Source organism: Trachypithecus francoisi, unplaced genomic scaffold (assembly GCF_009764315.1).
Source record: "Trachypithecus francoisi isolate TF-2019V2 unplaced genomic scaffold, Tfra_2.0 Lachesis_group0, whole genome shotgun sequence".
In the NCBI taxonomy this organism is placed as follows: domain Eukaryota; kingdom Metazoa; phylum Chordata; class Mammalia; order Primates; family Cercopithecidae; genus Trachypithecus; species Trachypithecus francoisi.
The window spans coordinates 130,369,872-130,393,651 of NW_022681453.1; the positions used below are offsets into that span (position 1 = coordinate 130,369,872).

A 23,780-nucleotide genomic window follows, 5' to 3' on the forward strand; every position below is an offset into this window, starting at 1 on the left:
TTATTTACAACTCACCTATTTCTGGAAGAAAATTGGAGGTAATGTCTTTTTTTTTTTTTTTTTGAGATGGAGTCTTGCTCTGTCACCTAGGCTGGAGTGCAGTGGCTCAATCTTGGCTCACTGCAACCTCCACCTTCCGAGTTTAAGTTATTCTCCCACCTCAGCTTTCCAAGCAGCTGAGATTATAGGTGCCCACCACCATGCCTGGCTAATTTTTATATTTTTAGTAGAGACAGGGTCTCAACCATGTTGGCCAAGATGGCCTTGAATTCCTGACCTCAAATGATCCGCCGTCCTCGGCCTCCCAAAGTGCTGGGGTTATAGGCGTAAGCCACTCTGCCCAGCTGGTAATGTCTTTTAAAACTGTCCAATTAAAAGTGTCCATCCAGTAGCGAGTGAAGCTACAGAGGCATATCAATATAAAATAAGCTTACTGTCAGAGCTGTCTTAACAGGAAGTGTGGGTAGGGACTCCTGGCAGGTGCTGAGAATAGATGGAGGCCAGGAGATCCTGCTGCCTTGAAAGATTCCTCTTGCAAATCTTGTGCTCAGGCCTAAAACTTCATACATAAAGCTTTATGCCTTTGTTTCGTTGTTGATGTTGTTTGAGACAGAGTCTCACTCTACCCAGACTGGAGTGCAGTGGTGCCATCTCAACTCACTGTAACCTCCGCCTCCTGGGTTCAAGCAATTCTCATGCCCCCGCCCCCCCGAGTAGCTGGGACTACAGGCGCGTGTCACCATGCCCAGCCAATTTTTGTATTTTTAGTAGAGATGGGGTTTTGCCATATTGGCCAGGTTGGTCTCGGACTCCTGGCCTCAAATGATCTGCCTGCATTGGCCTCCCAAAGGGCTGGGATTACAGGTATGAGCCATGGCACCCAGCTGAATGCCTTTGGATTAAGGTAATATCTTTTGACAAAATACATGTGGCTTTGGGAGAGATAAAAGACAACTCCACAATGGGTTACTAACACATGATAATGAGCCAGGAGTGGTGCTTCATGCTTGTAATCCCAGCACTTTAGGAGGCAGAGGTGAGTGGATCACTTGAGCCCAGAAATTTAGACCAGCTGGGGCAACATAGCAAGACCCCATATCTATAGGAAAAAAAAAAAATTAGTTGGGTGTGATAGCATGCACATGTAGTCCCAGCTACTTTCGAGGCTGAAGTGGGAGGGTCACCGGAGCCTGGGAAGTTGAAGCTACAGTAAGCCATGATCACACCACCGCATTCCAGCATGGGTGACAGATGAAGACCCTGTCTCAAAAAAAAAAAAAATGACTGAGTGCAGTGGCTCATGCCTGTAATCCCAGCACGCTGGGAGGCTGAGGAGGGCGGATCACCTGAGGTCAGGAGTTTGGAACTACCTTGGCCAATATGGAAAAACCCCGTCTCCACTAAGAATATAAAATTAGCCGGGCGTGGTGGTGCATGTGCAATCCCAGCTACTCGGGAGGGTGAGGCAGGAGAATTGCTTGAACCCAGGAGACAGAGGTTGCAGTGAGCTGAGACAGTGCCATTGCACTCCAGTCGGGGTGACAGAGCGAGACTCCGTTAAAAAAAAATGGTATCGAGTGAGTGAATAAAATTGCAGGGATCAGCTGAAGCATGTTGGGATGGGGTGGTGGGGCTGGTGGAGATATGAGGAAGTTAGAATACATGAGCACTTAAGAAGAAAGTTTGCCAGGACAGCATGAGGGAATATCTGGAAAGCGAAAGAGATTTTAGAATTTTGACAACAGAATTTATTTCACAAATTTATCCATACTCAATCTTGGTCTTAATATAAAACTAGTTAAGTTAAAAACAAAATAAAACATCTTTTTTCTTTTTTTTTTTTTTGAGACAGAGTTTCGCTCTGTTGCCCAGGCTGGAGGGCAGTGCTGCCATCGTGGCTCACTGCAACCTCTGCCTTCCAGGTTCAAATGATTCTCCTGCCTCAGCCTTCCCAATAGCTGGGATTACAGGTGCCCGCCAGCTGGGGCAACATAGCAAGACCCCATATCTATAGGGAAAAAAAAATTTTTTTTTTTTAGAGATGGGGTTTCACAATATTGGCCAGGCTGGTCTCAAACTCCTGACCTCAGGTGATCCAACGGCCTCAGCCTCCCAAAGTGCTGGGATTACAGGTGTAAGCCATGGTGCCCAGCCTAAACCTCTCTTCTTCATGCCTGCCAACACTTGACCAAAATTGGCATCTCTTGGAGGCACTAAGGTGGGGTGAAGGGACTTGTTGATGAGGGAGGGGTCGGAGTATTATAAAATGAAACTCTTTTTTCATTGGCAGAGATTCTTCTTCCATCCCTTTTTATCGTTTATACTTCTCTTACTTAGTGGGCAGAGGGAAACCTCACAGCAAATCATCCTAGAGAACCAAGTCCCGGGCCAGGAAGGAGTGGCTCATGTATTTGTGTCCTCAGACCTTCCTGGCCTTCAAGCTTAGAGCCCCAAACAGGAGTCCAGAGGAAGATCTAGGATCTTACAAAGTAAGAAAGTGTGAGAAGAACAAAGGTGGGGGAGATTGGGTAGGGGCTGGAGCCATCCTGGGTACTTGCTTTTAGGAAGGTGAAGCCATGACGTCAGTGCTGTAGACAAATGGGTCAACACCAGCCCCTGTGGTCAATGGACCTTCATCACCAGGGTCGGGAGGCTGTGCTCCTGAGGAGGTGCTACACCTGGGGTACGTTTGGAGGCAGGCTGGAAAGGGCCTTGCTCTCATCGTCCCTTGTATATATTCCTATTAATCCACTTCTCTTAGTATGTATACTAGAATTTACCCAAGTTCTCTCCAAAAAGTAAACCACTAATTCCACAATGTGCACCTTGATGGTAGGCACCTGGGGTAGGCAACACCCACAATGCCTCCAGGAGTTCCTCCCTTTCCTGGCGCTATGGTTTGCAGGTGTCCCCCAAACCATATGTTGGAAACTTAATGTACAATTCAAAAGTGTGATGCGACACTAATCTATGATGCGACAGTGTTGAGGAGCGGAACTTTTCAGAGGCAATGAGGTCATAATGGCTGTGCCCTCATGGATGGACTAATGCTATTATTACAAGTGTGGGCCCCTCTTGCTCTCTCTTCTGTGTCCTCGCACCATGTGATGCCTTAACCATCTTACAATGCAGCAAGAAGACGCACATCAGATTCGGCCCTTGCATCTTGGACTTCCCAGCCTCCAGAACCATGACCAAATCAACTTCTATTGCTTGTAAGTTATCCCAAAATCTGTGGTATTCTGTGATAATAGCACAAAATGGACTAAGAAATCTGGTATTCAAGCCCTTGTGTAGTCCCCTTCCAAAGCGTACCAGGGATGTTCTGTGTGAACCATAAAAACACAGAGAAGTGATAGTATGTTTCTTCTGTGATTAGGTTATAAAGGATATGACAGCTTTCATCTTGGTCAGTCTCTCTCTCTTTTTTTTTTTTTTTTGAGACAGAGTCTTGCTCTGTCGCCCATGCTGGAGTGCAGTGGCACGATCTCGGCCCACTGCAACCTCCACCTCCCGGGTTCAAGCGATTCTTCTGCCTCAGGCTCCCCAGTAGCTGGGACTACAAGGGCGCACCACCATGCCTGGCTACTCTGTTTGTATTTTTAGTAGAGACAGAGTTTCACCATATTGGCCAGGCTGGTGGCAAACTCCTGACCTCGTGACCTGCCTGCCTTGGCCTCGCAAAGTGCTGGGATTACAAGTGTGAGCCACCGCGCCCGGCCCTCTCTCTCTTTCTCTCTGATCACTATAGGTAACTAATATAGGACCTCTTACTCATCTCAGCTCCTATAAGAGTATCTGGCATTTAGCAAATTCTTAATCAATGGTGATCAAATGAATGAATGAACAAATGTGGCTACACTTAAGTAAACTAGCAATGCAGTCAGTCTAAGCTAAGAGTTGAGACATTTCATATGTAACTTTAATGTGGTTTATCTTCTCAAGAATTCCTACCAAGTGATAATGCGGCAATGGAGAATAGAATAAACTATAGGAAGATGATTTAACTTATTGATCTGAGCAAAAATCTAAGATGATTGTAAACAAAATTTTATACAGCACAAAAATGAATCATAAAAAATAAATGGCATGCACAAATCTCCAAAGTAAGTTTTTATTACAAAAACTTTTAATACAATTCAATGTTTTATTAAGATTAAAGTCAGGACCTTGACAACCTACTGTGTTGTAAGGAAACACATGAGGAAAGTCAACATGGTCTCTAGGCTGACTTGAATTATTCCTTGACTAAGAATTCTAGGGTTATGTGGACTTTTCTGTTATCCTGACTTAACTCCTTTCTTTAGCAGCAAAAAAACAGCAGGAATAAAATTCTTGGCAGACTGCTCTACAGAATAAAGTGAACAACAGAAAATATAGATATGAAGTGCAGAAGCAGCAAGTTACCACAAGAGGGGACTATACACTCAAGAAAGAATACTTGGTTAGCGAAGTTTCTCTATTATCGGAAAAAATTAAAAATACTTTGAGAAGTTTATTCCATGCCTTCATCTTTACAGCCCAGCTAAACAATCCCACAAAAATAAGAAACTAATGTTTTACAAAGCCCCTCAGTCTCCTTCAAGAGAGTGGAGGATTTATTAAGGATAGGCTATTTTGTTGTCTGCAAAGCTCTCCTTTCATCTACCCTAATGCCTCAAGATGCAAAGCTCTCCTTTCATCTACCCTAAAGTCTCAAGATGCTGGATAAAGCCGTTTCCCGGTAAGGTGAGCATATGGTTGCAGGCAGGTGTGAGCCTTCAGGCAGAGTGTGGTGTCGTTTTTTTTTTTTTTTTTTTTTGAGAGCGGAGTCTTGCTGTGTCGCCCAGGCTGGAATGCAGTGGCGCGATCTCGGCTCACTGCAAGCTCCGCCTCCCGGGTTCCCGCCATTCTCCCGCCTCAGCCTCCGAGTAGCTGGGACTACAGGCACCCGCCACCGCGCCCGGCTAGTTTTTTGTATTTTTAGTAGAGACGGGGTTTCACCGTGTTAGCCAGGAGGGTCTCGATTTCCCGACCTCGTGATCCACCCGCCTCGGCCTCCCAAAGTGCTGGGATTACAGGCTTGAGCCACCGCGCCCGGCCTGGTGTCATTGTTTTTGTAGGCAACTTGGTGTATTGAGAAGACCAAAGACCTTGGTGTCAGACCAACATGAGTTCAAGCTCTGGCTCTGCCATCAGTCAGGCAGGTGACATTTAAGTGATTTAGTTCCCTTAAGTCTCAGTTTACTCATTCACCTATAAGTTGTGAGAATGAAATGAGATGTAGGTAAAGTGCTTAGCCTAGAGTCTGGCGCTTATGTTAACAATTAAGGGCCATTATTATTGTCTCTTGCTTATTATTTAGTTCTATCATCTGTAGCCACCTAATTCTTAGTCTAGCAATTGTGGAGCAGGAGTCATCAAGATAAAAAATATAAGTTGATTTGTTCTTTTTGTTGGTTTTATTAAAAAACCTTAGATAACCTGAGATATGTTGTTCTTTTTGATGATTTAAAAAAACAAAAAAACATTTAAGGCCGGGCACGATGGCTCATGCCTATAATCCTAGCACTTTGGGAGCTGAGGTGGGTGGACCTCCTGAGGTCAGGAGTTCAAGACCAGCCTGACTAACATGGTGAAACCCCATCTCTACTAAAAACACAAAAATTAGCCAGGCATGGTGGGGTGTGTCTGTAGTCCCAGCTACTCGGGAAGCTGAAGCAGCTTGAACCTGGGAGGCAGAGGTTGCCGTGAGCCAAGATTGCACCATTGTACTCCAGCCTGGGTGACAAGAGTGAAACTCCGTCTCAAAAAACAAAAACAAAAAATGTAAAGTGGAAAAAGAGAGATAAGTGCTACACCAGGAATATGTATGTTACATGAAACCATAAAACACAGATAGTAAAAGCACTCAAAGTCCATTTGATAAACAAAGCAAGGGCATTTCTTTTAAGATTAAGGGTAAAATAAAATTTTCAATGCAAACACAGGTAGTATCAGTTACAACTGACCCTTGGTTTATAATTTGAAGGCTTATTCTACTTTACATGTATTATGCTAATTCAACATACCTCAAATGTTGACTTTGAGTGGTTAAAATATTCTAAAGGAAACTAGAAAAATAAACAGCTTACTATATCTTTCATAAAATAAACAAAAGGTATATAGAAATTGATATGCTGCCTGAACTTAAATCACACATGACTCACTTGGTTTGAGTAGAAGATGGTGGTTTACATTGTCTGAAGGACCCACACTCTAAGGGAACTTCCCAACATCCATCCTGGAAGTGATGAAAGAATTCTCTAAATTCCATTATTTTCATTTCCCCCGGGCAACAATTAGATTCTCTGGTATCCAGATGATTGACACCTTAGGCGGATTTTATAGACACCCATACCCACAAGGCAGAGACCAACCACGATGGCCCCAATCACAGGAAGCACAATTGTGTAGTCAGACGAGCACTCATCCACTAAGAGAGAAAACAAATACAATACAGTGGGTAAGGTTTGGTGATGCAGTCCAGAAAGTAGGCTAGAGGGGAAAGAAGATGAGCTTTGGCATCAAACAAAGCTTGACTTTTAACTCCACCATTAACTAGCTTTGTGACCTTGGACAGGTAATTTACCTTTGCAATTTCCTAATTTATAAAGTCAGCAAATAATATATAAGACTGTTAGAAGATTAAATAACCATATTTTCTCAGTAGTTAACATTCAATAATCATAATCCTCATTTCCTGAACTGAGTAAGAAGTCACTCCAGGCATACTGCCTGCTAAGTGGGATATGCTTACAAAAAAGAGACCAACTGGGCCCGGTGGCTCACGCCTGTAATCCCAGCACTTTGGGAGGCCGAGGCGGGCAGATCACCTGAGGTCAGGAGTTCGAGACCAGTCTGACCAACATGGAGAAATCCCATCTCTACTAAGAATACAAAATTATCCGGGCACGTGACACACGTGTAATCCCAGCTACTCGGGAGGCTGAGGCAGGAGAATCGCTTGAGCCCGGGAGGCAGAGGTTGTGGTGAGCCGAGATCACACCATTGCACTCCAGCCTGGACAACAAGAGTCAAACTCCATCTCAAAAAACAAAAACAAAAACAAAAAAACAAAAAGAAAACAAATACCATTTGGTGACCAGTGACCAGATTACAGATGATCTCTTGAGAAACGTGATTTTTATCCACTTTATAGAACAATTTTGTCAGTCCTAAGGTTTTATTGTATTACTTTTAGCTAATATTAGAAAACAGACCAAATTATTTATGAGAGCTTAAAAGTGAGAGTTTACAAACTTATCAAAACTGTTTTTTCTTTATACCATTAGAAAGCGCTTACTCAATTCATCTAAATGTAATTGATTGAGTCAGAGACTAATAAATCTCAACTGAGGAAAGATTGGAGGGGTCTCGGGAAAAGGGGAAAGTTGATAGAATAATGAAGAGACTGGGAGAAAACGGCAAATAAATGAAGAACCATGTCTTAGTCATAGATAGCTAAAAAGATACATGTGTGGGGTCGTTGTATGAACCAACACTGAAATTATGTCCTGAACCAAGGATCGCCATCAACGCAATTCAGTGTACCTGAGATCTGAGAAAAAAAGGATCAGAAGAGATCAGAGAAGACAGAGTGGCAATCAGAGATTCCAGGAAAAAGAAAATTTGGACAGGAAAGAAACTGTGCTTGTAGTACACTATTTGGCTTGACAGCAGGCAGTATTTATAAAACTATAATAATGCATGCCTTAACCCTTACTGATTTAACCAAAAATAGTTGTGTAACCACAAATCTTTATATGCCATAGCAGGAAGTCTAAAATGGATGAATTAGGAACTATCATGATAAACTTTTTACTTTTTAGAGTTATGGAGACAGCAATCAGAAGAAATTGTTAAAATTAGTTAAATGTATTTTGTATCTTGGGGCAGGGAGGCAGGGGGACAGAGATATGTTGCTTTCCATGATAAGACCTTTTGGAGTATGTGAAACTTTGTTACTTATATATGCTTCTCTTTTTTTTGCAGCCTGGAACTCCTGACTTCAAGCCATCCTCCCACCCTGTCCTCCTGAGTAGCTGGGACTAGGGGTGTGTGCCACCATGCTGGGTTAATTTTTTATTTTTTAGAGATGGGGTCTTGCTATGTGGCCCAGGCTGGTTTCAAACTCCTGGGCTCATGCAGTCTTTGACTTCCCAAAGTGCTGGGATTACAGGCGTCAGCCACCATACCTGGCCTGTATTTCTTAAATAAAAAAAGAACTTTTGACAAGTTTTAAGGAATTAAAATGAGTAGGAAAAAATACAAAAAGTTAAAACAAAAGGTAAAGCACGCAACTGTTGACCCAATAATTCCATCTCTAGGAAATTATCCCAAAGATATATTCGCACAACTATGCAAAGATATATTACAGCACTGCTCATTTTATGAGAGACAATTTAAATATACGTAAAAACTAAAATAGTATTCGGACAATAGAAAATAATATGGCCATGAAAAAGAACGTGGTAGGTCTCAGTGTTCTGTAACAGAAGTTCCCTAAGATCCGTGAAGCATCGTGTGAACCCAAACCCGTGTGCTGTGGGTCCGGTGTGCAAAGATACACCAAAAACTGGGAGGAGGACTGGGAGGGAAGTGGAGGGCAACTTTTACTGTCTATACAGTTTTGTTAAATGATTAAATTATTTAACATTGTTTAAACATTTCTAAAATGCAAAAGAGTACACAAAGAAAAGTAGTGACTGATCCAGTCACCACATTTCTTCTATTTGAATCAATCACTATAAACCTTTTTGAGCATGTGGTTCCTCTGTGAATGTGTGTGTGTGTGTGTGTGTGTACATGTGCAAACTCACGTGCACGCTTAAAGCAAAATCACTCTATTTTAAATAGTCTACGCTCATTATAAATAACTAAAATAGTAGAGAAAATCACAAACAAAAAAGTAAAACCGATTATCCCAGGGCCATCCACCCAGAAATGTCATTGCTAACATGGAGAAACATTATTTCAGGCATCTTTCTTTAGAACTACAAGGATAGATAGGTTAGAAAAATAAATAGAAATACTTTAAGATAGGATCATACAAGTACTATTTTATTACATTTGTTAATTTCAATTTTACTTGCATTTAATAGAAGAAAAAATTTAAACTGAAGGAATTATCACACACCAATGTTTGTCATGGGAAATATTGGTTCATAAGGGCCCCCTTTAAAGTTGTAGAAAGAGATTCTGAAGTATGCATGAAACAATTATAAAAGACATTAAGAGGTTATGAAGTGAATTGGACTTGTGTTTGCTAAACCTTGTTTCCAGTTTAAACATTATCTATTGATACTGTTTTGAACGACTAGCACTAACAGATTCCCTTGCATCTCCCCTCTCTTCAACTCCAAAAAAAATTTTTTTTTTTTGAGACATGGTCTTGCTCTGTTGCCCAGGCTGGGGTGTAGTGGTATAATCATAGCTCACTGAAACCTCAAACTCCTGAGGTCAGCCATCCTCCTACCTCAGCTTCTCAAGTAACTAGTAGTACAGGCAAATGCCACCCCACTCAGCTACTTTCTAAATTTTTTGGAGAGATGGGGTCTTACTACGTTGCCCAGGCTGGTCTTGAACTCCTGGCCTCAAGTGATCCTTCAACCTCAGCCTCCCAAAATTTCAGGCGTGAGACACTGTGCCCAGACAACTCCAAATTTTGAATAGTTATGTTACTGTTTTTAACATTGTCTAGGTTTTTTTGTTTCATTTTGTTTTTTTTTTACAAAGTAAACTGATTTTATTGTGAAATTCTCATAGACGGAAAATTAAATCAAATATTTATTCTGTCCATTTCATTTTACAATAACCTTATCACTTATTTTTGTACCATGCATTTCAATTGCCTGCTAAGTAAAAAATGTTTTTAAAACTATTAATTTTTGAAGTTTTTAGCTTAAATTTTATCATCAAGAAGCCCACAATAAAATATGTTGCCAGCAGCCACCCACCAAGCCCCTGTGTGAAGAATGTTTTGGTTGCTGTTTCAACTTAAGGAAACAATCTTTGACCTTGATCCATTGTATAGGTTTATGACACTTCAATTCTATTTGATAACTATCATTCCTGTAATCTTTAAAAATGTTTTCTGACTGGCTGCGTGCGGGCTCACGCTTGTAATCCCAGCACTTTGGGAGGCCGAGGTGGGCGGATCATGAGGTCAGGAAATCGAGACCATTCTGGCTAACATGGTGAAACCCCGTCTCTACTAAAAATACGAAATAAATAAATAAATAAATAACCAGGCGTGGTGGCAGGCACCTGTAGTCCCAGCTACTCGGGAGGCTGAGGCAGGAAAATGGCGTGAACCCGGGAGGCGGAGTTTGCAGTGAGCCGAGATTGCACCACTGCACTCCAGCCTGGGCGACAGAGTGAGACTCCGTCTCAAAAAAAAAAAAAAAAAAAAAAAAAAAAGTGTTCTGGCTATTTAACACATTCATATGATTTAAAAAGTCAAAATAATACAAGATGCTGTACATTGAGAGGTTTCACTTCCACCCTTGCCCCTTCTTCTTAGTTCTTCCTGTCTCCATTAGATAATTATTTTCCTTAGTTCTTGTTTATATTTCTGATGTTTCTTTGTGCAGATAGGACAATAATGAATATACTATTATGCACTATACTTTTTTGATATAATATATTTTGGAACTCTTTCCTTAAACATACATAGCATCCTCATTCTTCTCGTAGCTGTTTAAGGATTCCATTGTGGGATGAATCAGTTTTAAAATCTGGCCCCTACTGATGGACCCTTGGCTTGTTTTCATTTTTTGCTATTACAAATAATGTTGTAATGAATAACCATGTACAAATATCATTTCATATATGGGAAGGTGTGTTTGTATTCCCAGACCCATAATTGTTTAGTATGTTTTATATATAAATGGATCCACTATTCACCAGCGTCAGTCTTTTTTTTCCATTTATTTTATTTGTTGATTTAGAGACAGGGTCTCACTCTGTCACCCAGGCTGGAGTGCAGTGGCGATCGCAGCTCACTGCAGCCTGGACCTCCCAGGCTCGAGTCATCCTCCCATCTCAGCCTTCCAAGTAGTTTGGGAGTACAGTCATGAACCACCATGCCCGGCTAATTTTTGTATTTTTTGTAGAGATGGGGTTTTGCTATGTTGCCCAGGCTGGTCTTAAACTCCTTGGCTCAAGCAATCCTCCTGCCTCAGTCTCCCAAAGAGTTGGGATTACAGGTATGAGCCACTACGCCAGGCCTACTGTGACTTTTCTATTCCTAAAGGCTGCTTATTTCCTTGTTTATATTGTGACTCATTTCCTCTCTCAGTGAATTTCATTGTCAAGCAATATTTTTTAGAAGGGCTTACTTGTGCTGTATCCTTTGAATTATTTCATAGTTAAGAATATCTGCCTGGCGACAGAACAAGACTGTCTCAAAACAAACAAACAAACAAACAAAAGAATATCTGCCTATTGTCTTTATACTTGATATTTTTGGGTCATACTTTTTTTTCTTAGATCATTGTAGAAGTTATTTGCTGGCTTTAAATGTTGTTGTGAAGAAATTGGAGGTCAACTTTAACTTTCCCTGTTTACAGGTGATTTTATTTTATTTTCCATAAAGGCCTAAAGACTTCTTTATGTTTGAAGTTTTATAGCTTGTTTCTGATATGTCCCAGTGTTAAACTTTTGGTATCAATTCTTTTTTGGGACATGCTCTTTTAATCCCAACTTCAATAATTTATCTCAAGGAAATTTCCTTAAATCTTCAAATATATTGTCATTCTATTTTTGAGGTCTCTATGTCAGAGGCACCAATTATACTTATGTTGGATGGGCTGAGTAGCTTGTATATCTAGTAGCTTCCCTGTAATGCTTTAATCATAAGGTTTATCTGTATTACTGTAATGATCTCAGTCATTCTCTCTATGAAAATAATATAATTTCCTCCCTATTTATTCTGCCTCTTACTGTTTCTATACATTATGTAGTGCATTGCTTTGACATTCCTCTTGTTTTCTTACTCTTTCATTTTAACATCTTATCTTTAAACTCTGATTATCTAGAATTCACATTAAGTGATTCTCAGCATCAAGCAATTGTTAGGAATTTCTTTCTGTTCCTTGAATTATGTTTTCTTTGTATTTTACTATTTTCATTTCTAACTTTCTGTTATGGACTAAATTGTCTCCCTTCCCTTCCCCCAAATTTACATGGTGAAGTCCTAACTTCCAGGAGCACAGAACATGTATTAGGACACAGGGTCTCTCAAGAAGTCAATAAGTGAAAATGAGGTCAATAGGGTGGGCCTCTATCCAATATAAATGGTATCCTTACACAAAGAGGACACATGGATACAGACAGGTACAGAAGGAAGACCACGTGAAGACACAGGCCATCTACAGCCAAGGAGAGAAGTTTCAGAAAAACCAATGCTGTGGACACCTTGACCTTGAATTTCTAGCCTCCAGAACTGTGGGAATACACATTTCTGTTATTTAAGGCATCCAGACTGTAGTATGTTCCTAAGATAGTCTTAGCAAACGAATACATCCTCACTCCTTTTCTTAATTTAATTTCATACTATTCTGATTTTGCTGCAGTTATTTTGGCACAGTGACCATGCAGCTGGTTTTCATTTTGCTTATGCTTAAGCATGTCAGTCCAAATACTCCATTTCCTATGATGCCATTTAGGTGAATTACGATCTTTCTTTCCATGGCATCTGATTTCAGTTGATGTTTCCCTTTGGGCTAGATATTTGGATTCTATTCTCTTTTTTGTGGCATGGAAACGAGCTGCAGCCTGCAGCGATCCTCGGTCCTGGGGCTGCTTCCCCAGTTCACCGCCATCAGTCCCTACCTTTACTCTTCCCAGTCTTCCTGGGAGCCATTTTCACTATCCTAGGTTAGAAAAGGAAGAAGATAAAGCAACCCACTCTTTTTTTTTTTCCTCCAGATTTAGTAATGGAGGAGTTCACAGAATTTTTTTCCCCTCTCATCACAGGCTTCTTAGGGTGGATGTGTGTGTGGTTAGTAGAGGAGGCAGATGAAGAGCCCATCTCCGCTGCCCCCTCTCCTCTCCACCTGGAAAGTGGGCAGGACTGTGAGTAAATTACACATCCAAGCATTTATTTACTGGCCATTCCAATGAAACCTTTGCTTTTTGTGTTACCACAATGCCAATTCAAATTAATTCTACGAATAATTGGTACTGGGGTGGGGGGAATAGATAGCAGGAGTCCAAGCAGTGGCCATCACCCAAAAGAACTCACTGAAGAAGGTAGGAAGGAAAATTAAATTTAAGTGAATGGTCATATCCCTCTACACTTGATTTTAAATTCTGCTTCTGTTTCATCTGCGAGGGGAGGGATTTCCACATGCTAGAAGGTAAATCTTACATTAATCATTCTGCAGAAGGGTGAGTGGCCGGTGAATAAACACCTTGTCCTCTGCCCTACAGAACTTTCAAGTGCCCTTAACACTGGACACAGGGGAGCCTGGAGCAGGAGACAGTTTAAAGGAGGAGGTGGAAGGAGATCGCAGCTCTCCAAAGCCAAGCTCTTGCTGTTAAGCCCGAGTCACTTGGGGGAACTCCTGGGTCCTCATATCAGATTGTCATCAACATCTCTTGTTTTAAGAGGGAAACAGACATTTCCTGACACTCTGGATGTCTTCAGGGGCTCTTAGCGCTCTTTTGAAGCTGCGGTGTTCCCTCGCCCACAGCCCCACTTCTAAGAAAACAAGGAGAGCAAAAATGCCTCCTGGGGAGTCAGTACATTTCCCAAATAAGCAGTAGTTTCAGAGTTGTCAAATTTCATAAACTCATGTTAAAAATAATGAATGGCACCTCTGGAATTTGGAAAAACAAGAAAACTTCCAGTCAGTAGAATCAATGAAGAACATTCCTCTCCCCTTTCTATGAATCAATTAAGAACATTCCTCTCCCTTTTCTCTGAACCCCAATCAATGTAATAGGAAACCATGAATAACATCCTAAGCCATATTTTAATAGCATTTTTCCTTCAGATATCAACCGTCTACCATCAGGAATGTACTGCTTTTGGTGAATGTTTGCATAAGAGGGAAGTGAGTGATCCTGCAGGCAGGTCTACCTCTTCCTGCTTGCCATTCTGGATTGTTTCCCTGCTCTGCCTCCCTCCTCTCCTGCAATGGTCCAAATGGACACATTTACAAGAATAAAACAGCATCAATAAAACAGCATCAAAGAAAAGCCGACAAACCAGGAAAAAAGTAGCTAAGAAGGCAGACAACACATGAAGCTGAAGGAACGGAAGAGCTAATATTTATTGAGCTCCTCCTTTTTTGCCATGATCTTTGATATGTGCTTTAAATTTAAAAAGTGAAATAGGCAGTTTCCTAATTTTTTAAACGGATAATACATTACAATAGAGTAGGATACGCTTTTTAAAAAAATAATAGTATACTAAGATCATCTATAATTTAAGTAAACCAAATTTTGGTAAAATCCAGGAGTTTAAAATCATTTCGTAACCAACTTTGAAATGCATTGTTTTTTTTTAAAGTAATGTTTTTGAAAACTGAAAATCAGGACTCTTGAAAATGTCTAAGAAAAATCAGTCAATCTGCAAATGTCTTCGCCACGATTCCCCCTCCAGGTTTTTGCTTCCTCCCTTCTCACAAGCACCCTGCTCATGTCTCTGCCTATTGCCCCTAATTCCGGAAGCCAGCACTGGTATATTCAGGTGTGGCAGAGGGTGTCAAGCACACCTGGCATGGCCTCCCCAAGGCAACAGGCGGAAGTGGGGAAGGTGCCGTTTCCTAGCGCTGGGGTAGCCCTTTGGTGGGAAGTTAGGTTTCCTAATCAGCTCAGGAGGGTGCAACAGGCAACGAGACAGGTCAATCCTTTCACTTCAGGCTGAATATGAGGCCGGAATTCCCAAGACCTTAACCTTGCACGTTTTGAAGAAAGTGGGGCTTTACATGCGTTCATATCCTCTACTGGGCCTCTTTCTGGCCACCAGACATGCGGTTAGCAAAATGACAAGCAGTCCTGTGATACTCAGGCCCATGGCCACAGGGATTTCTCTCCTGTTTCTGTCACTGAAGCATTCATCCGCTGTAATTGAAGTCAGAGTAACAAGTGTTACAGACTGGCCACAAATGCTAGGAAGTGGCACTGCCACATCTGCCTCAGCTTTGGCGAGAAGGAGACTGAGGGAGAGATGGAGCTGCCGGGGCTCAGACCACAGTGGGTGAAAATGAGAGGGAAATGGATCTTTCCTTCTCAGATCCTCTCAGATCCACAGTGGATCTGACATGTGTAGCACTGGTAATTAATTAGGGAGCTTATTAAATTGCAGATCTCCAAACACATGCCCAAGAAATTATAATTCAGTGGTCTGAGCTGGGGCCGGTGGGATTCTGATGCTGCTTCCAGGCAGATCCAGCTTTGAGAAAATATGCTAGTTTGGCCTAGAGGGTTGTGATCAGAGTTATGTCTTGACTCTCAACTTAGAGTAATTCCCGGAGCTATATTGTCCCACTCTAGTAATAGTTTGAGACAGAGTCCCACTGTGTCACCCAGGCCAGAATGCAGTGACATAATCTCGGCTCACTGCAACCTCTGCCTCCTGGTTTCAAGTGATTCTCATCCCTCAGCCTCCCGAGTAGCTGGGATTACAGGCATGTGCCACCATGCTGGGCTAATTTTTTGTACGTTTAGTAGAGATGGGGTTCTGCTATGTTGGCCAGGCTGGTCTCAAAGTCCTGGCCTCAAGTGCTCTGCCTGCCTTGGCCTCCCAAAGTGCTGGGATTACAGGAGTCAGCCACCACGCCTGGCCCTAACTCTGTGTTTCTTAAAGGGGCTGCTCAGATAGCTTGGGGCTGCCAAAACAGCATCATACACAGCAAAAGGAAAGGACAGCAAAAACCCTAAAACTCAATAAACAAAAAACAATGTTTGCAGGCTCCAGGCTTTTAGGGAGGACGGGATTTTAGGAGTCAGGAATCTACTGTTTGGGATGACCATTATCTTTTACAAGTCTCAGCTTTGACACTTGCTGGATTCCTCTCCAGTTCTTCAAGCCCCTGTTTAAAAATCGCCCATCAGTCAAGACTTCTTTAGTCCACCCTCCCATCAGCAATGCTGTCAATCACAGCTTCCTCTGGGCTCCCATAACCCTCTGCACATGTATTTTTTAAACACCATATAGTATGGTAACCTGCTCCTCTTTTCCCCCTTCTCTTACTCTCTGCTAGAAAAACCTATTTACAGAATGACATGCCTCTTGGCATTTGAGCATCTTTAGTGAAATTTGAAGTGCAAACACTAGGAAGATGGCGTTGAGTTGACAGGGTGACAGTGGGAGAACAAGGGGAACATTTTGGAAGTGGAATTGTTAGGGCTTTGTGACTATTTGTATGAGAGGCTGCTGGAGGGAGAGGAGTTAAGGAGAACTCTGAAGTCTGTTGTTTGGAAAACTATCCAATTAATGATGGTTTTAAGAAAAAAAAATGTAAAGACAAGAGAGCTTTTCTATGCATCCCTGTGAATGCTGCTAATAGGAGGCCAGGCACGTCCTGCTGAAAGGTTTTATTTCCCACCTCTGCCACTAAGAGGTTTCCCAGACCTGATCACTTCCTGCTTCACAGAGCTTCTGAAGGGGAAGAAGAGCAAGTATGTACCTTTTTTTAAGATCACACGATTAGAGAAGTTTTTCAAACCTTCATAATGATTGTAAAAGAAAGAAATAGTTTTCCAACACTAGAAGTTTTTTTTTTTTTTTTTTTTGAGACAGAGTCTCGCTCTGTGGCCCAGGCTGGAGTGCAGTGGCCGGATCTCAGCTCACTGCAAGCTCCGCCTCCCGGGTTCACGCATTCTCCTGCCTCAGCCTCCCAAGTAGCTGGGACTACAGGCGCCCGCCACCACGCCCGGCTAGTTTTTTGTATTTTTTTTAGTAGAGACGGGGTTTTACCGTGTTAGCCAGGATGGTCTCGATCTCCTGACCTCGTGATCCGCCTGTCTCGGCCTCCCAAAGTGCTGGGATTACAGGCTTGAGCCACCGCGCCCGGCCTACTAGAAGTTTTGAGAGTGGATGACAAATGGGGGCAACCCCTACTGGCAAATTTTCATATGACCGTGGGACTCCGACAAAGTCTACAGAAACCAGGGAACCCAAGGCAAGCAATGCCCAGTCCTTCCTCTGCCAAATGCCTCCCACTGAGTACATGCGGAGAAGTTTTCTGCTACACGCATCTGCCATTTCATGATGGAACCCAAAGCAAAATCAGATTCATATTGTAGACATTTAAAAGATGGCTAAACTTCTAGCTAAATCTATTTTTGATAACTGGGAAGGTCTTATCACATTTTTTAGTTATTATGGGAGGGATGTTTTGGAAATTGAAGTACATGACCCTCCTGGTCATACGTAGAAATCCTTGTAACACTGTTTTCCTGGAAGGGAGAAGAGGGCTTTTTCTGGTATATGACTCTCCTGGTCATATGTAGAAATCCTTGTAACAATGTGTTCCTGGAAGGGAGAAGAGGGCTTTTCTGGAAAGTCACCCTGGTCTGCTCCTGGCCCTGGTCCAGGGATGTGTTTTCCTCCAGGGCAGTCATCAGGCAAGCTCTGCCTGTGATGGTCAGAACTCAAAGCAGAATTTAGAGGGAAACTAAAACCAACTCTAAGGAAACACTGTTGGGTGCGACAGCTTGTAATTGAGATGAGGGGTTCCAACAGCTTGTAATTGAGAAGAGGGGGTCCAACAGAGTTTCCTTCTATCTTGAATTGCTCCATTTTGCTCTTTTCCCTCTGCAGGTGGGAAAGAAACTATTCTGAAATCTCGATTTTAGATATTACTGATACTGAGGATCTTTAAAGTGTCCTCCAAACATATCTGAATTTACACCCACCAGGACATAAAGGGAAGTCGCAGGTGGTATTTTCTGTTTTGATTGAGCGCATGAGTGTTTCAATGAATGAGAATGTGTGAGAGTCTAAGAGAATGTAATCTGCTGTGGGACAGCCGTGACTGGGTGGGTGCAGGTGCCTGATTCTGAGGTGGCCAGAGGAACCTGGCCCTGTGAGCTCTGTGGAATCCTACTGTCCCAGGAAGCTCATGACATGCTGGCTCCTTGGACATCTGCAGACAGAAAACCATTTGGATCTACCCTGGGGACTCTAAAGTGTATGTCTGCGACCTGATCCATCTTTAACTTACCATTTCCAAAGTGGTCATCTTCAAAATCAAAGGCTTGGAGTTGGACATTGGTTGTTTTCAGCTGCAGGTGGGCTGACAGCTGGAGGCTCTGTTCACTCACGCACTTGAAGGAATGCCCGACCGCAGTCTGGAACATCACCACTGCATGCTTCATTCCTTGGTAAATTGTCTCTGAAAAGGTGACATATAGATTTCTTAAGAGTCCTGACAGGCATCCACTGAGCTCCAGCTGTGGTCGGGCTGCCCATGTGCAGCTAAATGGACTTCCTTCCGAGTGGCTCTCTGGGGGTTCTGCCACCTTCTCCCCATGAAAAAACACCCTGGTGCGGTATGGAGGCTTTTTCAGCTGCTCTGTTTGGGGTATAAGGGAGACACCTCACACAAACTGGAATGCGCAAACACTGAAATGAGAACTTTTGAGAATGTATTCTTTGGTTATTTTAAATCACTGGGGACAGAGTGGGTGGGAACTAGTCAGTACTTGGGGACTACAGAGAGGTGCCTCCAAAATTTTAGAGGTAAGAGAAGGTTGCTTTCTGAGACTTAGAAAGTCACAGAACCCTTAATGAATCAGTGAAGGGACACGCAGTCAGCAAATGGAGCACTTGCCTATCGCCAGGCTGAACGTATTAGACGAGCAGGGTCAAGAACTCATTAAGGGTCGGGCACAGTGGCTCTTGCCTGTAATCCCAGCACTCTGGGAGGCCAAGGTGGGGGGATCACCTAAGGTCGGGAGTTCAAGACCAGCCTGACCAACATGGAGAAACCCCGTCTCTACTAAGACTACAAAATTAGCCAGGCGTGGTGGCACATGCCTGTAATCCCAGCCACTTGGGAGGCTGAGGCAGGAGAATCGCTTGAACCCGGGAGGTGGAGGTTGTGGTGAGCCAAGATTGCACCATCGCACTCCAGCCTGGGCAACAAGAGTGAAACTCCATCTCAAAAAAAAAAAAAAGAAAAAGAACTCATTAGGAGGAGTTGTTGCATCCATCCACAGAAACAGAGAGAAGGGAGAGGCCCATCTCTTCCCATCTGAGTGCCGTCTGGGTAGAGAAACCTGCTCAAGGACTGGCCCTGTCTTATGACAGGTATACCCTGCTCAAGGAAGTGGAGACTTCAAGGCAGATGAAGTTAAACATTTTAATCATTGAGGCCAGGCATGGTGGTACGTGCCTGTGTTCCCAAGTACTTGGGAGGCTGAGGTGGGAGGATCATTTAAGCCCAGGAGTTCAAGATTGCAGTGACCTATGATCCTGCCACTGCACTCCAGCCTGGGACACAGAGCAAGACTGTCTCTAAAATAAATAAATAAATAAATAAATAAATAGGCTGGGCATGGTGGTTCATGCCTGTAATCCCAGCATTTTGGGAGGCTGAGCTGGGCAGATCATTTGAGGTCTGGAGTTTGAAACCAGCCTGGCCAACATGGTGAAACACTGTCTCTACTAAAAATACAAAAATTAGCCAGGCGTGGAAGTGGGTGCATGTAATCCCAGCTACTCAGGGAGGCTGAGGCAGGAGAATCGTTTGAACCCGAAAGGTGGAGGTTGCAGTAAGGTGAGATCGCGCCACTGCACTCCAGCCTGGACAATGGAGCGAGACTCTGTCTCAAAAATAAATAAATAAATAATAATAAAAGAAAAATAATTAATCATACAATGAACTCCATTTTCTCTAATTCCATGCTTACTAAGCACCCTTCTGACTACACTATAGCTTCTTTTTTTTTGAGGCGGAGTCTCGCTCTGTCGCCCGGACTGGAGTGCAGTGGCCGGATCTCAGCTCACTGCAAGCTCCGCCTCCCGGGTTTACGCCATTCTCCTGCCTCAGCCTCCCGAGTAGCTGGGACTACAGGCGCCCGCCACCTCGCCCAGCTAGTTTTTGTATTTTTAGTAGAGACGGGGTTTCACCGTGTTAGCCAGGATGGTCTCGATCTCCTGACCCCGTGATCCGCCCATCTCGGCCTCCCAAAGTACTGGGATTACAGGCTTGAGCCACCGCGCCCGGCCTATAGCTTCTTGAATGGTAGAAATTTCACTGGTCAGAGGACTCAACTGTGTGGTCCGCTTAGTAGTTACAGTAAGGAATAGTCCCAGGATGAATTAATAAGGTGGCATTAATGCCCTAGACAAATACCCTAGACAACATACTGAATTCTCTGTGTACACGACCGTATCATGTGTTATATCCTGGGATAGTCTGCTACTACCATCTCCACTAACATTACAACTGTCACTACTGTGATTACAACTGATTGCTATTCTTAATACACCTACTAACATGAAAATCATCATTACTGTGACTCCTTAAGCTCCTGCTCAGCCATTAGGATCAGGACTTAGAATTGATTTTCGCACTCCCTCAGCTCTAAATTAATTTTTGATCAGTATTTCCCTTCCCCTGCTTTTTTTTTTTTTTTTTTTGAGACAGAGTCTCACTCTGTTGCCCAGGCTGGAGTGCAGTGGTGCAATCTTGGCTCACTACAACCTCTGCCTCCTAGGTTCAAGCAATTCTCCTGCCTCAAACTCCCGAGTAGCTGGGATTACAGGCGTTCGCCATCACGCCTGGCTAATTTTTTTTGTATTTCTAGTAGAGACGGGATCTCACCATGTTGGCCAGGCTGGTCTTGAACCCTGACCTCAGGTGATCTGCCCACCTCCGCCTCCCAAAGTGCTAGTATTACAGGTGTGAACCCCTGCACCCAGCCTTCCCTTGCCTCTTAAGAGATTGCTACTCTATTGCTGGCTAAAATCTGGTCCATACCTAGTGGTAACATTAGCTAACTGATGTTAGCACTCACAATATTTATTCTCTATCCTAAATGAGACAGGTCTAAGTGAATTAACATATATGAAAATGAGTTGTCAACTATGCTACCTTACTTACATTTAAATCTCGCTGAACACATCAATACAATGTAGCTGATATTTTAGGTAGATATTACTCCACATTTTCATTTCTTGGCGAGTGTCTTTGGCATAAATTCCTTAACTGGTAAAATAATGTTTAAGCTAGTCAAAGGATAGAGCTTTGAAAAGGAGAAAACAGACATGAAAACTCTTAGTACGGAACCTGGCACAGGGGGATACAAACAAATAAAGGTTATTTAACTTTGCAGGGAAACATTTGAGGCCTCTGAGAGACATCTTGTGTGAGCGGGAGCTTTGCTCTCTGGAAGTGAACACTGTAGGAGTTCTCTGAAGTTACCCCACTAGCGTCATTATCCATACAGCAACCAAAGTGAACTTTTATAAATGTAAATCTGAGGTATCATTTTCCTCTCTCCCCTAGACCTCCTGGTGGTATCCTTTCACACTTTAGAATAAAGTCCAAAGTCCTGACCCTTGCCTTGCCCACTGGCCCTACATGCTCTGGCCTGGCTGTCTGTCCCTTGACCTCATCTGCTGCTTGTTCTCTCTCCGGGCACACTGGCACCCTGCAGGTCCTTGAACACACTAGCCAGCTCACCCCTTAGGGCCTGTGCATCTGTTCTTCTGGCCATCTGGAAAGAGCTTCCCTAGGCCCAGATATCCCCAAAGAGGTGAATCTCTCTGCTCAAACTTCACCTCTTCAAAGGGCCTTTCTCCCCTGAGGGCTTCCCTAAGGTATAAGGGATAGACCCACCTAAAATAGCTTTCAATTCCTCTCCACTCCTCCTGCTTGTGTTTGTTCATAGAATTTATCATTACTGCGCCGGGTGCAGTGGCTCACGCCTGTAATCCCAGCACTTTGGGAGGCCGAGCTGCATGGATCACCTGAGGTCAGGTGCTCGAAACCAGCCTGGCCAACGTGGAGAAACCCCGTCTCTACTAAAAATATAAAAATTAGCCAGGTGTGGTGACAGGTGCCTGTAATCCCAGCTACTGAGGAGCCTGAAGCAGGAGAATCGCTTGAACCTGGGAGGCAGAGATTGCAGTGAGCCAAGACAAAGCCACTGCACTCCAGCCTGGGCAACAGAGACTGTCTCAAAAAAAAAAAAAAGAAAAGAAATTATCACTACTTAACAGAGGACAGGAATCCCCCTTATCCTTGGGGGATACATCCCAAGACCCCCAGTGTACCAGTGTATGCCTGAAGCTGTGGATAGTACTGAACTCTAGATATACTATGTTTTTTCTGCATGTACATATATACCTGTGATGAAGTTTAATCTATAAATTGGTCACAGTAAGATATTAAAAACAATAACTAATGATAACATAGAAAAATTGTCACACTATAACAAAAGTGATGTGCGTGTGATCTCTCTCTCTCAGAAACTCTAACTGTACTGTACTCACCTGTTTTTGCACAAACCATGAAAGGTAAAACCGTGAATAAGTTGGGGGGGGGTTACTGTATTATCATTTAATGCGTTGTTGCCCTCTTCCTCTTCTAGAATGTAAACTCCATGAGGGTAAGATCTATTAGTCTGAAATATTATGGATCCGCAATGCCTAATACAGGGTTCAGCACCTAGCAGGCACTAACTACATTTTAGTAGAGTGAATGTATGATTCCCAGAGTATAGAATCAGCTGCACCATCAACAGCAGATCTGTCACAAAGCCACTAAACTCTTTATCATTGCCAATCATGATCTCTGACGTCATACTATTCCAGCCTCATTTACGAGCAGATGGGCAAATTACAGCACACAGAGGCAAAGTAAAGTCCCCCAAAATCACATTGCCGGCTGCTTTCTTAGTCTGTTCCTTAAAAGCAGCATTGGCCGGGTGCAGTGGCTCACACCTGTAATCCCAGCACTGTGTGGGACCGAGGTGGGCAAATTGCCTGAGGTCAGGAGTTCGAGACCAGTCTCGGCAATGTGGTGAAATCCCATCTCTACTAAAAATACAAAAATTACCTGGGTGTGGTGGCACACATCTGTAATCCCAGCTACTTAGGAGGCTGAGACAAGATAATGGCTTGAACCCAGGAGGCAGAGGTTGTAGTGAGCCAAGATTGTGCCACTACACTCCAGCCTGAGAAACAGAGCAAGACTCTATCTCCAAAAAAAAAAAAAAAAAAAAAGCAGCATCAAACATGAGCAGATTCAATAGGATGAAAGGTGAGCTAACCAGAAACAGCGTCATGGCTGGTAGAACGGGCATTCTGTAATTACTAACCTGGATCCGAGACAGTCAAACAGGCTCCCACTTCACTGATATAATATGATTCTTCATCCTGTAAAACAGCAGGGTGTTAACCTTTGGTTCATCTCTATTCATATGTTTACAATCTTGGTTTATAAACTTTGTTTAGGATTCCAGCTATTAAATCTAGATATAAGGGCTGGGGAGTTACTTGGTACTGGGTCATAATTGGGTATAAAAATTCCAAAAAAGTAAATATACCACAAATAAATAAATAATAACTAACAGTTTTCCCCTGGCCCCAAATTTCCCTACTGCATACTAGTTGCTAGGGCCCGATATTCAAATACCACCAGTATAATTTGAGTCCCTTTGGTTGGGCCAAATTTCTCCCTGTTACAATGCAAGTCCATCAGGAAGGTGGAGGAGCAGGAGCGTACAGTAAGCTTTTACTAGCAATTAATATCTAAGGGTAGGAAATCTTATCCTGAGACCACTCATCCTTT

The 23,780-nt window shown here is 43.0% G+C and overlaps 1 protein-coding gene across 3 annotated transcripts in view; it reads right to left on the bottom strand.

Annotated features, from left to right (window-relative positions):
• LAMP3 (lysosomal associated membrane protein 3) overlaps nt 1-23,780 on the bottom strand; it is a 58,322-nt gene that overhangs the window by 11,959 nt on the left and 22,583 nt on the right. Inside the window, exons 4-6 of one of the 3 annotated variants that reach the window (XM_033211817.1) lie at nt 23,308-23,365; nt 18,201-18,371; nt 6,022-6,454 (exon numbers count right to left, since the gene is read on the bottom strand). In XM_033211817.1, coding sequence (XP_033067708.1) covers nt 6,321-6,454; nt 18,201-18,371; nt 23,308-23,365 — 363 coding nt within the window. In that variant the 3' untranslated portion in view covers nt 6,022-6,320. Of the gene's footprint in view, nt 1-6,021; nt 6,455-14,028; nt 15,094-18,200; nt 18,372-23,307; nt 23,366-23,780 lie in introns of those variants that run through there. The other 2 variants (XM_033211816.1, XM_033211818.1) reach the window with 2 other exon arrangements.